This window comes from Pinus tabuliformis, chromosome 2_2, assembly GCF_031772625.1.
Source record: "Pinus tabuliformis cultivar Carrire ecotype Pingquan chromosome 2_2, CPIR1, whole genome shotgun sequence".
NCBI lineage: Eukaryota > Viridiplantae > Streptophyta > Pinopsida > Pinales > Pinaceae > Pinus > Pinus tabuliformis.
In genome coordinates, this window is record NC_142300.1 from 1213853529 (window position 1) to 1213865986 (window position 12458).

General features: G+C 38.2%; 1 protein-coding gene across 1 annotated transcript; it reads left to right on the forward strand.

Moving 5' to 3' along the window:
• Nucleotide 1: 1 nt before the first annotated feature.
• Nucleotides 2–2697, forward strand: LOC149197862 (disease resistance protein RUN1-like). The gene is made up of 4 exons (XM_089405994.1): nucleotides 2–1074; nucleotides 1211–1519; nucleotides 1633–1846; nucleotides 1993–2697. Exons 1-4 carry the CDS (start codon nucleotides 118–120, stop codon nucleotides 2559–2561), a joined length of 2049 nt encoding a protein of 682 aa, XP_089262120.1. The 5' UTR covers nucleotides 2–117; the 3' UTR covers nucleotides 2562–2697.
• The last annotated feature ends 9761 nt before the right edge of the window (nucleotides 2698–12458 follow it).

A 12458-nucleotide genomic window follows, 5' to 3' on the forward strand; every position in this document is an offset into this window, starting at 1 on the left:
GAGCAGCAGCTCCTTGAACAGGTCGTGGAAGGAGTGTTGAAAAAAGTTAAAAGACCATTACATGTGTCTAGATATCCAACTGGGTTGGATGAGAAAGTTGCAGAATTTGAAGGGGCGATGTTACTCGACCAACAAAGCAGAGAGACTAGAGTTATAGGAATTGTCGGGCTTGGTGGTGTTGGCAAAACCACCCTAGCAAAGGAGATCTTTAACCGTCGGACATCAAATTACAATCAAACTTACTTTCAATTCGATGTCAGAGAAATCGCAGCGAGAAAATCTTTAAAATCTTTGCAGAAAATGATTCTTAAGGGCTTGGCTAAAGTGCATGTCGGAATAGAGAAGCTCCAAAGGTATCTTCGATCTTCTCATGCTTTCCTAATTTTAGATGATGTGGACCATCTTCAGCAGGTGGAAGCATTACTTTTACCCGTGAGAGATGTGGTTAGGCAAGGTAGCTTAATTCTAGTCACATCTCGAAACAAGGATATACTTCAAAGCTCAGGGATTGCGGAGTCTTCCATTTTCAAGCTAACAGGATTCAGACGACCACAATCGCGAGAGCTATTCTGCTGCCATGCGTTCGACCAGCGATATCCTCCTATAGAATTTGAACAAGTGGTCGAAGAGTTTGTGCATGCTTGCGCTGGATTGCCCTTATCCCTTAAAGTGCTCGGAGGTCTTCTTCGTGGAAAAGATTTGGAGTATGGGAAAGCGCAATTGCACAAAATCTCCAAAATTCTTCCCGAAGATATACTGGCTACACTTAAAATTAGCTATGACGGTCTGGATAAAATAGAGAAGCAGATTTTCTTAGACATTGTCTGCTTTTTTATAGGAGAAAACAAAGATAGAGCTATAAGAATGTGGGATGGAATGGAGTGGGGAGGATGGCTTGGTCTTCGGAACCTGGAGAGCAGATGTCTGGTTGAAGTAGACGATCGAAACTGTATTAGAATACACGACCACCTGAGAGACCTGGGCAGACATATTGCCGAGACAGAACCTCCGGAATGGACGCTTCGCCTTTCGTGCCCAATCCACAGCCTTCGTCATCTGTCCGACAAATCTCTGGTATGTATTTTGAAGCTTTAGATTGACATTCAAATTAGTGTTTTCTCAAAATTGTGTCCATTATGTCTTGAATTCTTAACCTTTTCAAGGATCTCAATCAACTTTATTCTAACATTTCACTGAGAAAACAATTTAGGTGCACGGAATTAGCACGATACACTCATCTGGCTGCGAAAGGGCTCACCCAGTGTTCAGAAACCTTGCGGACTTCGCAGGCAGTAGTTTCACAAATTATGTGAGGGAGTTGCAGCTGATTAGGACTGAAGGTGATTTTGCAGAAAGCGAATTCATGAAAAGCATATTCAGCGTTGCTGTCTCACTAAAATGGCTCAAGTGGAACAAATTTCCGTACTCTTGCATACCTTCTTGGATTCCACTCAACAATTTAAAATTTCTACAGATATCTGGGACCAAGCTTGAAACACTCTGGCTGCATGAATCGCAGGTAGTCATTTGAAGTCCTTGACATAATGTGTTTTGTTTTTTCTAATTGGTTTGATATATAGTATTATTAGCATACGAGGGAGGAAACCCACTTCGAAAATGTAAACATTGCAGGCACCAGAGCGATTGAGAGAATTGTTTATTGAGGCTCTGTCTGATGAAAGTATGGGCTTTGGACCGCCCATTGTGAATTTGAAGGTTCCAAGGTCCATTGGGAATTTGAAGCATCTCGAAAAAATTGTGCTCCTGTGTTTTGAGCGTCCAAGTTTACCAGATGAACTTTGGCATCTGCAGTCGTTGAAACACTTGGAAATACGGACCTTTGCAGGTATAATTTCCTTTTCTATATTTGTGTTCCTATCTAAAAATGGTCTGCATACCAAATTTCTTTTGCGAACTTAAGGACCCGTTTCGAAATGGAGTCCTTGCCACATTCCTTTGGGAGCTTAACGAACTTCATATCTTACCTTGCAGGTACCGCTTTTTTCAGGTCTAAGCCGGAGCGGCCCTCAAATTCGCGGCCCTCAAATTCGATTACAAATGCAATGAGCCTGTTAACCCATGACTTTGTGAGGTCTGGGATGGAGGAGGTTCAGAGGTCTCTGAACTGGATCGAGAGGTGCATTATCCCAGATTCGGTAAATTTAATGAGCTTGGAAAACCTTACCTTGACTAACTGTTTTGGTCTAGAGATGCTTCCAGGTTCGTTTGGGGGCTTGACGAATCTCAAAACCATTGATCTGCAAGGGAGCCGTAATCTGCGGGCGCTTCCAGAATCGTTTGGGAACTTAACGAATCTCCAAACTGTTAACCTGCACAGCTGCTGGCATCTGGGGGCGCTTCCAGATTCGTTTGGGAACTTGAAGAATCTCCAAACTATTGACCTGTCCAACTGCTATAGTCTGCAGGCACTTCCAGATTCGTTTGGGAACTTGACGAATCTACAAACTATTTCCCTACGCCGAAAGTATGCACCTCTTCCAGATTCGTTTCTTCCAGTTTCGTTTCTCAATTTGACGAATCTCCGAGATATTGACTTTTGAGGTGCATAAGACTGCAGATGCTTCCCAATTCATTTGGGAACCTGACGAATCTCCAAACTATCGACCTGCAAATGTGCTGTAGCCTGCAGGTGCTTCCAGATTCGTTTGGAGACTTAACGAGCCTCCGAACTATTGACCTGTGCGGGTGCTCTAGTCTGCAGGTGCTTCCAGATTCGTTCGGTAACTTGAAGAATCTCCAAAGTATTAGCCTGACCTGGTGCCGGAGTCTGCTGGTGCTTCCTGAATCGTTTGGGAACTTAACACAACTGGAAAATCTAGATTTCGACACATTGACAGTCTACAGGGAAGTCTTTGAAAAGATGCACACATTCAAATGCTCAGGTGTCATTAATTTCGACAAAGTAGCAATATGGCCTTCCCAATGGGCAACTACTTTGGTTCGCGTTTTGGTGGAAGGTTTAGGCCAGCTTTTTTGAAATTGAGCCCGTTTGCAATCAATATGCCGTTGAATTGATGCCTTAAATGTAGTGGGAGTGTTTTTTTGGTCACAATTATTATTAGCACACTTCATATTCGTGGAATTTTTTTTACAAGCACTTTCATGCTCTTCTATGTCACAGTCTGGAATTCGATTATTGTGTTAAGTGGATAAATCATATATTAAATATTTTAATATATTTATATATTTTTAATACGATATAAATTATATTATACAGTAATAATTTATATTATATTATATATTAATATAGGATAATAATAATAATAAATTATTTTATAAAATATAATATAAAAATATAATTAATTAAAAATATTATTTAATTAAAATATTAATAATAATATAATGAGAGATGGTATGTTTTCGGATTTTTTTTTTGGGATAAAATTGTGCAAAGGATTTTATATTTTTTCGATATGAAACTACGTAGAAGATTTTATGTTTTTTTGGCGGAAAGAATATAAAATCCTCTGTAAATTTTTATCCAAAAAAGTTCTCCCAATAATATAATTACAAGGTTATAATTAAATTAGATTTAAAATTAAAATAGATATAAAAAATAGTGTATGAAGATTTTTTTTTTAATTTTTTTGAATTTTTAAGACAATTTTTTCTCTATATAAAAAATATGTATATTTTTATAAGTAGGTTATAATTAAATTAGATATAAAAAATAGTGTATGAAGTTTGTTTGTTTATTTTTAATTTGGAAGACAATTTCTTTTCTATATAACAATTAATGTAAAAAAATAATATGTATATTAATGTAAAAAAATTATGTATATTTTTACAAGTATTATTTTTTAAGTGGACTTTTTGGAGTATCATGGGGGATTTTGATTGGAATCGGGTGAAAATAAAATAAAATTGTAAAACAGTTTCTTCTCTATATAACAAACAACATAAAAAAATAAAAAAATAATATGTATTTAATGTAAAAAATATGTATAGTTTTATAATATAACAAATAATGTAAAAAAATAATATATAACAAACAACATAAAAAAATAATATCTATTTAATGTAAAAAATATGTATAGTTTTATAATATAACAAATAATGTAAAAAGATAATATGTATTTAATGTAAAAAAATATGTATATTTTTATAAGTAGTAGTTTTTAAGTGCAACTTTTGGAGTTTCAAAGAGATTTTGATTTGTGATGTTTAAATTGGTTTTTTGAGTGCATATATGGATTAAACGTTTGGGCACTTTCTTAAATGTGGATAGACATCAATCCAATCCATAACAAGAGATGCATGCAAAGTAGTCCATGCCAAATAATTTTTAATATAAAAATTCTTAAATGTATGTCAATAATTTGAAGATATCTATTAACTTACTTTATGTGCAATAAAATTGTTTGTATAACACTACTTATAAATATTAAATGTACAACTATTATTATTCTTATTATTTAATAATAAGTTAATATATATTAAATAATAACAATTAATAATATTAATTGGTAGCAAAATAATATATCACAATGAGTAATATTAATTATTAATTAACAACAAAACATCTAGAAATTACCAATAAATATCGTATCCAAAATCATAATAATATATTGAAATGGAAAGGTGCCCATATTGATTGGCATGAAAGAATGGTGCTCGTAACCTAATCCCTGTGTCGGTGCTCTTCGTAGCCTCCCCTAGTGCGTCTGGTCTGGGCCTCGCTATGCCCCGGTCGTCATGGTGGAACCGCATCTGAACCTTGGTGCCCACTCTTTCAAGGACATGGCCATTGGTCGGCCTTCAGACCGAGATTCATTTTTCACAAAGTTTGCCTCCAGCTCGGCCTTCTCCTCTCTGGGAGGAAACTTGGATAAATATGAAACAAGACACTCTAAGCAAAAAGAACCGCCTCAGAGAAATAGAGAAAGGGAAAAACAAACATACTCACACAGCAAATGGAAAGGCCTCAGACACGCCCTCCCTTGCAGACACAAATTCTACAAAAACTCAAGAGCAAACGCAAGAACAGAGGAAAAAAACTAAGAATAACTGCAACCCCATAGCCAAAAAAATCCCGGAACTAGAAATCCAGGACCCAGGAGTAGCAGTCTACAGAGAATACATGTAAGAACATGCAGTAATATGCAAGTTTATGGGCATCTGGCCAACTGAAATAGCTCTGAACTGGTGGATACAAAGCAAATGGACACCCAAGGGGGAGATAAGACTTTAGCTGGGATCCAAATTATTCTTCATAGTCATCTTTGACCTCTTAGAAGATAGAGATAGAATATTTGAAGGATGTCCCAATCTCTATAAATCGACTGGTTTATACATGAGATTTTGGAAAGACAAGTTCACACTAGAAAATGAGGATTTCACAAGAGTTCTAGTCTAGGTTTGCCTCTACTCTTTACCTACTGATTACTAGGCTCCTTCGATCTTAAAAGGTATAGGAGACCAGTTGGGGGAGTATATCAAAATGTTTGAAGGTACCGGAGATGGTCACTATGTTTCCTATGCCCGTACCTGAGTATACATAGATGTCTCTGGAGCCCTTCCAGAAGCAATACAATTAATCTTTAGGAATGAAGTCTGGCTTCAAAGTATAGACTATGAACATATCCCCTTCAGCCACGAACATGATCATCTCTTTCGAGACTGTCCTCTAAACAAATCCCCTCATTTTCCTGAGTAGGCAAGCGAAACAAAAGATATGAATGATACACTAAAGTCATCTCCAGGAATAAGAACAAGGAAAAAGGCGATCCACAAGAAGAATCAATACAAAGAGGCAAGTAAGAACCAGTGCGATGCATTGAACATCACTCAGGAGAAAATGGACCCCAACTACCCGACAAGAAATGAAGTAGGAAAAGAGGAACTGAACCAAGCAAACAAAGAATATGATGATATGGACACAGTCTACACTAACAGCGGGAAGGAGCACTTCCAAGAGGACACATAAATGGAGAAAATAGGGTCAGAGGAAGAAGCCATAGAAGAAGCTTTGGAGGGGGTAGACCTAGCAACCATTGCATAGGAATGGAAATTAAATGGAATAAATGCCATATCAGAACACCAACTACAAAAATTGAAGGTGCTTACCTCCTCCAAGAAGATTTAAAACTCAAATCACTCCACCCCGCACAAGATAGCACATAATCAAATGGAATCTTAGTAAACATTCCAGTAGGAGGACTCAACCTCAAAGGCCCAAGTTGGAAAAGAGACCGAAAGACTACCAATCAGCTCCTCCAAGAATTGGGAGCCAAGCTAATCAATGAAGGGAAGGTAAAAGCTCTAGTCCTAAACCCCTCTCCATGTCAATGAATTGCATTTCTTGGAATATTAGAGGACTGAACAGTCCTGGGAAGAAACATATATTGAAAAACAGAATCCTGTTTGAGAATCCTGATATCCTTCTAATTCAAGAAACCAAACTTGAGTCGGTACACCCTCCTCTCCTTCTCAACTCCTGCTTCAAGCCCAATAGCTTCTTAGCCAACTCGGCCACAGGTTCAGTGGGAGGAATAATGACCTTATGGAAAAACTCCAAGTTCGACCTCATATCCTCTTTGGCCACTCATCATTCCATAATAGTGGTCCTAAGAATTATTGGCACCAATGAGAGTCTCTGCATAACCAAAGTCTACGCCTCGCGCAAGGTCATAGAGAGAATAAAATGCTCCAATTCATCTCCAACCTTCTTCACCTCATTCACCTCCCTTTCAAAATCATAGCAGGTGATTTTAATATGATAACTAATCTGGCTGAGAAGAGAGGTGGCATCTGAAAGCTCGATAAGGATTCAGAGGCTTTCCTTACAACCATAGAAAACCTCAACCTCATCGACATACCCACTAGTAATGGCATTTTCAGATGGAATAGCAAAAGAGGATGAGATCGTCAAATTGCCTCCTGATTAGACCACTTCCTTTTATCAGAGGCAACTTATCTCACCTCTTGGGAAACGGAGGCACGAATCCTTCTGCAAGCAGGCCAAGATCATTGGCCTATCTCTCTCAAGATTCAAATTTCCAATGGTCCTAAAATTAAGCCTTTCAGGTTCGAAGCCTTCTGGTTGGATCCCCCGGACTTCATGGATAAAATGAAACAATGGTGGACCAACCCTCCCACCATATCTGGCAACAAAATGTATACGTTCCAACAAAAGCGAAAACATATCAAAGAGGAAATCAAAAAATGGAATAGAGAATCATTTGGCAACATCACCACGAAAAAAAAAAACCTGGAACACAAATTGGAACTTCTCCAACAAAACATAATTTAAGAAGGGCTCACGGAGAGCAACAAGCAAGAGGAACAAATATTACAACAAAGCCAAGAGGAAAGAGGTATCCAGGAAGAGAAAAAAAAATCTAGAGTCAATTGGCTAAAATGTGGGGAAAAGAACACCACGTTTTTCCATAAATCAATGATACAGCACAAGGGAAAGAACAGAATTTTGGCTCTAAAGAACCAAGAGGGTCATCTCACTCACTCTCAAGAGGAGTTGGAAGTAGAGCTTGCTCATTACTTCATTTCTCTTCTCAAAGAGCCAAGGAATGAACAAGAGCATGATATTAAAAATATCACCAACCACATCCCCAAAATCTTCACTGAAGAGCAAAACAAAATGCTCCTAAGAAAAGTGTGGAAGATGTGGTCATGGGAATGCCCAACGGAAAAGCCCTAGGTCTAGACAGTTTCACCATTTATTTTTACAAAGCTTTCGAGCCCATCCTCAAATTGGAAGTCCATGCCCTTGTGGAAGAATCCTGCATTTAGAACTCTGTCCTAAAAGACCTAAACTCCACTTTCCTAACCTTGATTCCCAAGGGAAAATCTGTTGACTCCCTGGAAAAATTCAGGTAGCCCTCTGCAATGCCATCTACAAAATTATCTCCAAAGTCCTCACCAATCGGTTAAAATTCATTCCCCCTCTCCTTATCTCCCACCACCAATCTGGCTACATGGAAGGTAAGCAAATTATGGATAATATCATCCTTTCTCATGAGCTCATCCACTCTCTCAAAACCCTAAAGAAACCTGTTATGATGATTCAGTTAGACATGTCCAAAGCCTTTGACAAGATTAGCTGGGATTACATGAGACAACTACTGGATGCGTTTGATTTCCACAAAGACAACATTAAATGGATCATGGCAATGGTGTCAAGAGAATTTTTCTCCATCCTCATGAATGGTTCCCCTTTGCCACCCTTCAATTCTTCTAGGGGTATCAAGCAAGGGGATCCTATCTCTTCCTTCCTCTTTGTCGTCATGGTTGAAGGGCTAAGCTGCTAAATTATTGTTGTTTTGCATGCTAAAAAACTCTCAAGCCTCCAGCCTCATGCCTCTTCTCCACCCTCCACACACTAGCGATTTGTGGAGGACACACTGCTTATGGGGCTCCCGACTATCAGAGAAGCTTCCTCTTTTAAGACCATTATGTATGATTTATCTGCGGCCTATGGTATCACTATAAACCCTGAAAAGTCCAAGTTGTTCTTCTTTAACACCCCACTTCCAATCCGCAGGAACATTGCTAGACTCCTTGACTTCCCCATCAACACCCTCCCCTCCAACAACCTCGAGGCCCCCCTGACAGACATGCCACTCTCTTGAGCTACTTGGGAAGACCTAATCAATAAGTTGGAGAAAAGAATTGCCAATTGGACCTTCATATCCCTCAATCTGGCAAGCCATCTTATCCTTGTCAAATTTGTCTTACATGCAATCCCGCTCTACTTGTACTCGGCTCTGGCTGCCCCTAAAGTGATCTCAAACAAAATCATAAACCTGTAGAGGAATTTCTTTTGGAGAGGCATAGAGGTTAAGCAGAAATGAACTTTGGTTGCATGGGAAAATAATTGCAAGCCCAAATAAGACGGAGGCCTTGGTCTTAGAGATACAAACCTCCCGGGGAAGGCCCTAGGCGCCAAAACCTTATGGAGATGGATTGCAAATCCCAAATCCCCTTGGGGAATCCTTTGGAAAGCTAAGTACACCCTTTCCCTCTCACATGAGCAAATTATCAGGCTAAACGGAAGCATCAAAGAATTAGTTACCTGGAATCTTCGCTCTTAGTTCTCCTCCCCTCTCATCCTTCGCTCTTTGGTTCCTCTCGCGCCCTAGCTCCTCTGTTTTTCCCATGGCCTCGAAGCACAGCTCCATCCCTAGCTCTAATCAGGGGGGTGGCTGCAGTCGCGCATCCTCCTGATGACAATCATTGGATTTTCCCCCCACTACTTGTGTGGAGACCTCTGCGAGGTGCACAACTTTGAACTACGTGGCAGTTGTTAATTCAGAAACTCAAGAGTGCATAGCCAATTTGGAAGCCCAAGCAAACGTTCTTCGCAAATAGGTCACGATTGAGGAAGTTGACGCAGAATTCGCCTAGATCCCTGATCCTGCCCTCACCAGAGCGCACGAAAACCTTTATGCGTGAACCATAGAAATGTGGTGGCAGATGGAAAAAATCATCAGGCTTGTAATGCTGGAGAAGGAGGAGCGCACCAAGGCACTCGAAACAAAGATTGACAGTCTGATGGAGAAGTTTGTAATCTATGTCAAAGTCGTCCACCACTATCGTTTCATAACTCGAGACTCACCACATACATTCATCAAGAATAAATCAATGGCGAAGGTCCATTCTGCAACTGAAGGCTCACCTAGCATCAAGAAAGAGACCGCAGGTGCCTCCACCAGTCATCCGAACACTACTGCGCAGCAGGAGGGGAGTACTCAAGAGACTCCCATTAGCCTGGATGAAGATCTGGTTACCACCAACCAAGAATGACTTCTACAAACTCTTTTTTGTCTCTTTTTCCTCCATGGAGGCCTGACTGTTGTGGACTTCTTAGTCTCGGAAATAAAAACCTTAGGCCTAGTATGCTCTGCTACGGCTATAATCTATACTCTCTTTTTTGAGTATGTTGTAAAAGGGGTTCCGATTTGGTTTCTGAAAATTCTCCATTGTATCTACCATAGGCCACAAAATCCATTTTTTCCATGGCTGCAATGTAAAAACGAAAAAACTAAGGCCAAATCAGGCTACTTTGTTGGTCCTTGTGTCGGGCTCTCTCCCCCGCACAACCCATACATTGTAATTTCTCGATTCTTTCGGTAATATATTATATCTTATTCACAATATATATATACATATACATATACATATACATATATTGAAATGGAAAAGCTATAAATACTATTTGATCCACATTATTAACAAAAACTAATAACAACTAACCAATTCCAATGATAATTTTCTAAGTCCAAAATTATTTATATATAAACTATTTAATATTAACATGAGGACAAAAATATATAATATTAACTAAAATAAATAAATAAATTAGTTTGTAAAACTTCACTTGATTACAATAACTGCAATTTAGTAAGTGGCTAAATTTCAAATTACAAGTAACTGTATTGATAACATTTATGGAAACAACACAAAAATCATTAACAATATATGGAATGTCCACAATTTTAAGAGCTTGAGAAGTAGGATAATGTGTAAAATACATGTCATTGCTAAACAAAATATTTCCCTATATTTTCAATTGATATTCTGCATTCCATAAACATGATTAGCCATCTCTAATCAAAGAAGTTGAACACAAATATTTTTCGATCAAGAAAAAAATATAATAATATAAAAACATACAATAATATTAGTGTAATAAAATAGTTTCCATACTAACAAATAAAATATTTTTTTTGATATAAAAATAATTTTAATCAAATACCTATTACTAATGTGGAAGGAATTTAGAAATACACGATCCAAATCCAAATTTGATATACATAATCTATATGGAAGGAATTTACAGATAACAATGCATATGTCCTTATACATGAAGAAAACACCTCCTTTCTCATGTAAGGCATTGGCAATGGACTTCGAGGCTTTCACTTTCTCATGTAAGGCATTGGCAATGGACTTCGAGGCTTTCACTTTCTCATGTAAGGCATTGGCAATGGACTTCGAGGCTTTCACTTTCTCATCCTTCCATATTCGAGGTGTACCTGTGGATGCAATTACACATTTCATCATCGAATAACTTAGAAGTTGAGGCATATTTAAGATAAATAATATCAAGATTGTGAATACAAAATATATATTTGTAATTCCTCATACAATCTCACAAAAAAAAATCCAATGTTCCACAATTTATATCAAGACTGTGAATATAAACTATATATTTGTAATTGTTCTTCATATAATGTTGCAAAAACAAAAATCTAATGTTCCACTCTCTATATGTGTTATACCCTTGAGTAGTCTGGTATGACAACAACTTTTGCAATGAGAAAACCTATGATTCAACAAACACAAAACTTAAAAGAAATGTTCAACATGCATGTACTCGACCTGATGGATAAGAACAACCATACTCTAGCTTACAATTATTCCCATGTAGTTAGGTCAGTTATGGGGTAGAGAAAAGAACATGCTAAAAAAAACCAGTTTCTCTTTTCACGAAGGTAAATGCATCACAAGACTAGGGAAGCTTAGTCCCTGCCAATTAATTGGAAATTATGTTTTCATACAAATTGAAAATTGATCTATGAAATGGAAAAATTAATTGTCAACTAAGGGGAAAAGAGTTTCATAATGTAGGTTTTAACCCCGTACAAAAATTACCTGCATATGAATTCTAAAACACAAAAAATAAACAGTGCGAGAGCAGAACACATAAAACACATAGACACAGAGATTTTCCCTTGGATCCCAAAACCGGGACTACCAGCTCGATTTTTCATTATGTTCCTTTCTATGTTACAATACATATTTATACATGCCAAAGCATCCAATACCATGGACCGAAAAACCATCGCGTTCAATACCATGGACCGAAAAACATCGCGTCCAAAAAACATGTGCGAAAATCATGCACAAAGCCATAGGTGGGTCCGCCCAACCTAACATAGGGTCCAAAACCAAAAATTTCCGGGGCGCTGCCCCAGACCCCATAAAGTGGGGTTACGGGTGCCCTTCAAACCCCCTGTTAACTACGTGGAAATAATATAACACAACCCAACATTCTCCCACTTGTTGTTTTCTTTCCATAGGGGGCCACAAGAGAGCTTAGTCATTTTCCTAGCCCTGAAATGCCCATTGTCTCTCTACACCAAGAGAACTTCTCAGAGCTCATAGATTTTGTCAATGCATCTGCAGTATTCTTCAAAGTTTCCATCTTTACCAGTAACACCCTTTTGTCTTCTATCATATCCCTCACAAAGTGATACTGAACATCAATGTGCTTTGTCTTTGAATGATATGCAGGGTTCTTTGCCAAGAAAATTGCACTTCGGCTGTCATAGTCTATCCTTATAGCTTCCTGTACTAACCCCATACTTGAACACAATCTCTGCAACCAAACTGCTTCCTTTCTTGCATGAGTAGCTGCCATGTGTTCTGCCTCTGTAGTTGATAGTGCCACTATAGATTATTTCTTACTCATCCAA

Excerpts from the sequence above, each read along its gene's own strand:
- LOC149197862 (XM_089405994.1), top strand. The coding sequence starts at position 118 with ATGTTACTCGACCAACAAAGCAGAGAGACTAGAGTTATAGGAATTGTC. Across the intron at positions 1,075-1,210 it reads ATCTGTCCGACAAATCTCTG|GTGCACGGAATTAGCACGAT; the intron begins GTATGTATTTTG and ends AAAACAATTTAG. Across the intron at positions 1,847-1,992 it reads GGAAATACGGACCTTTGCAG|GTACCGCTTTTTTCAGGTCT; the intron begins GTATAATTTCCT and ends CTTACCTTGCAG.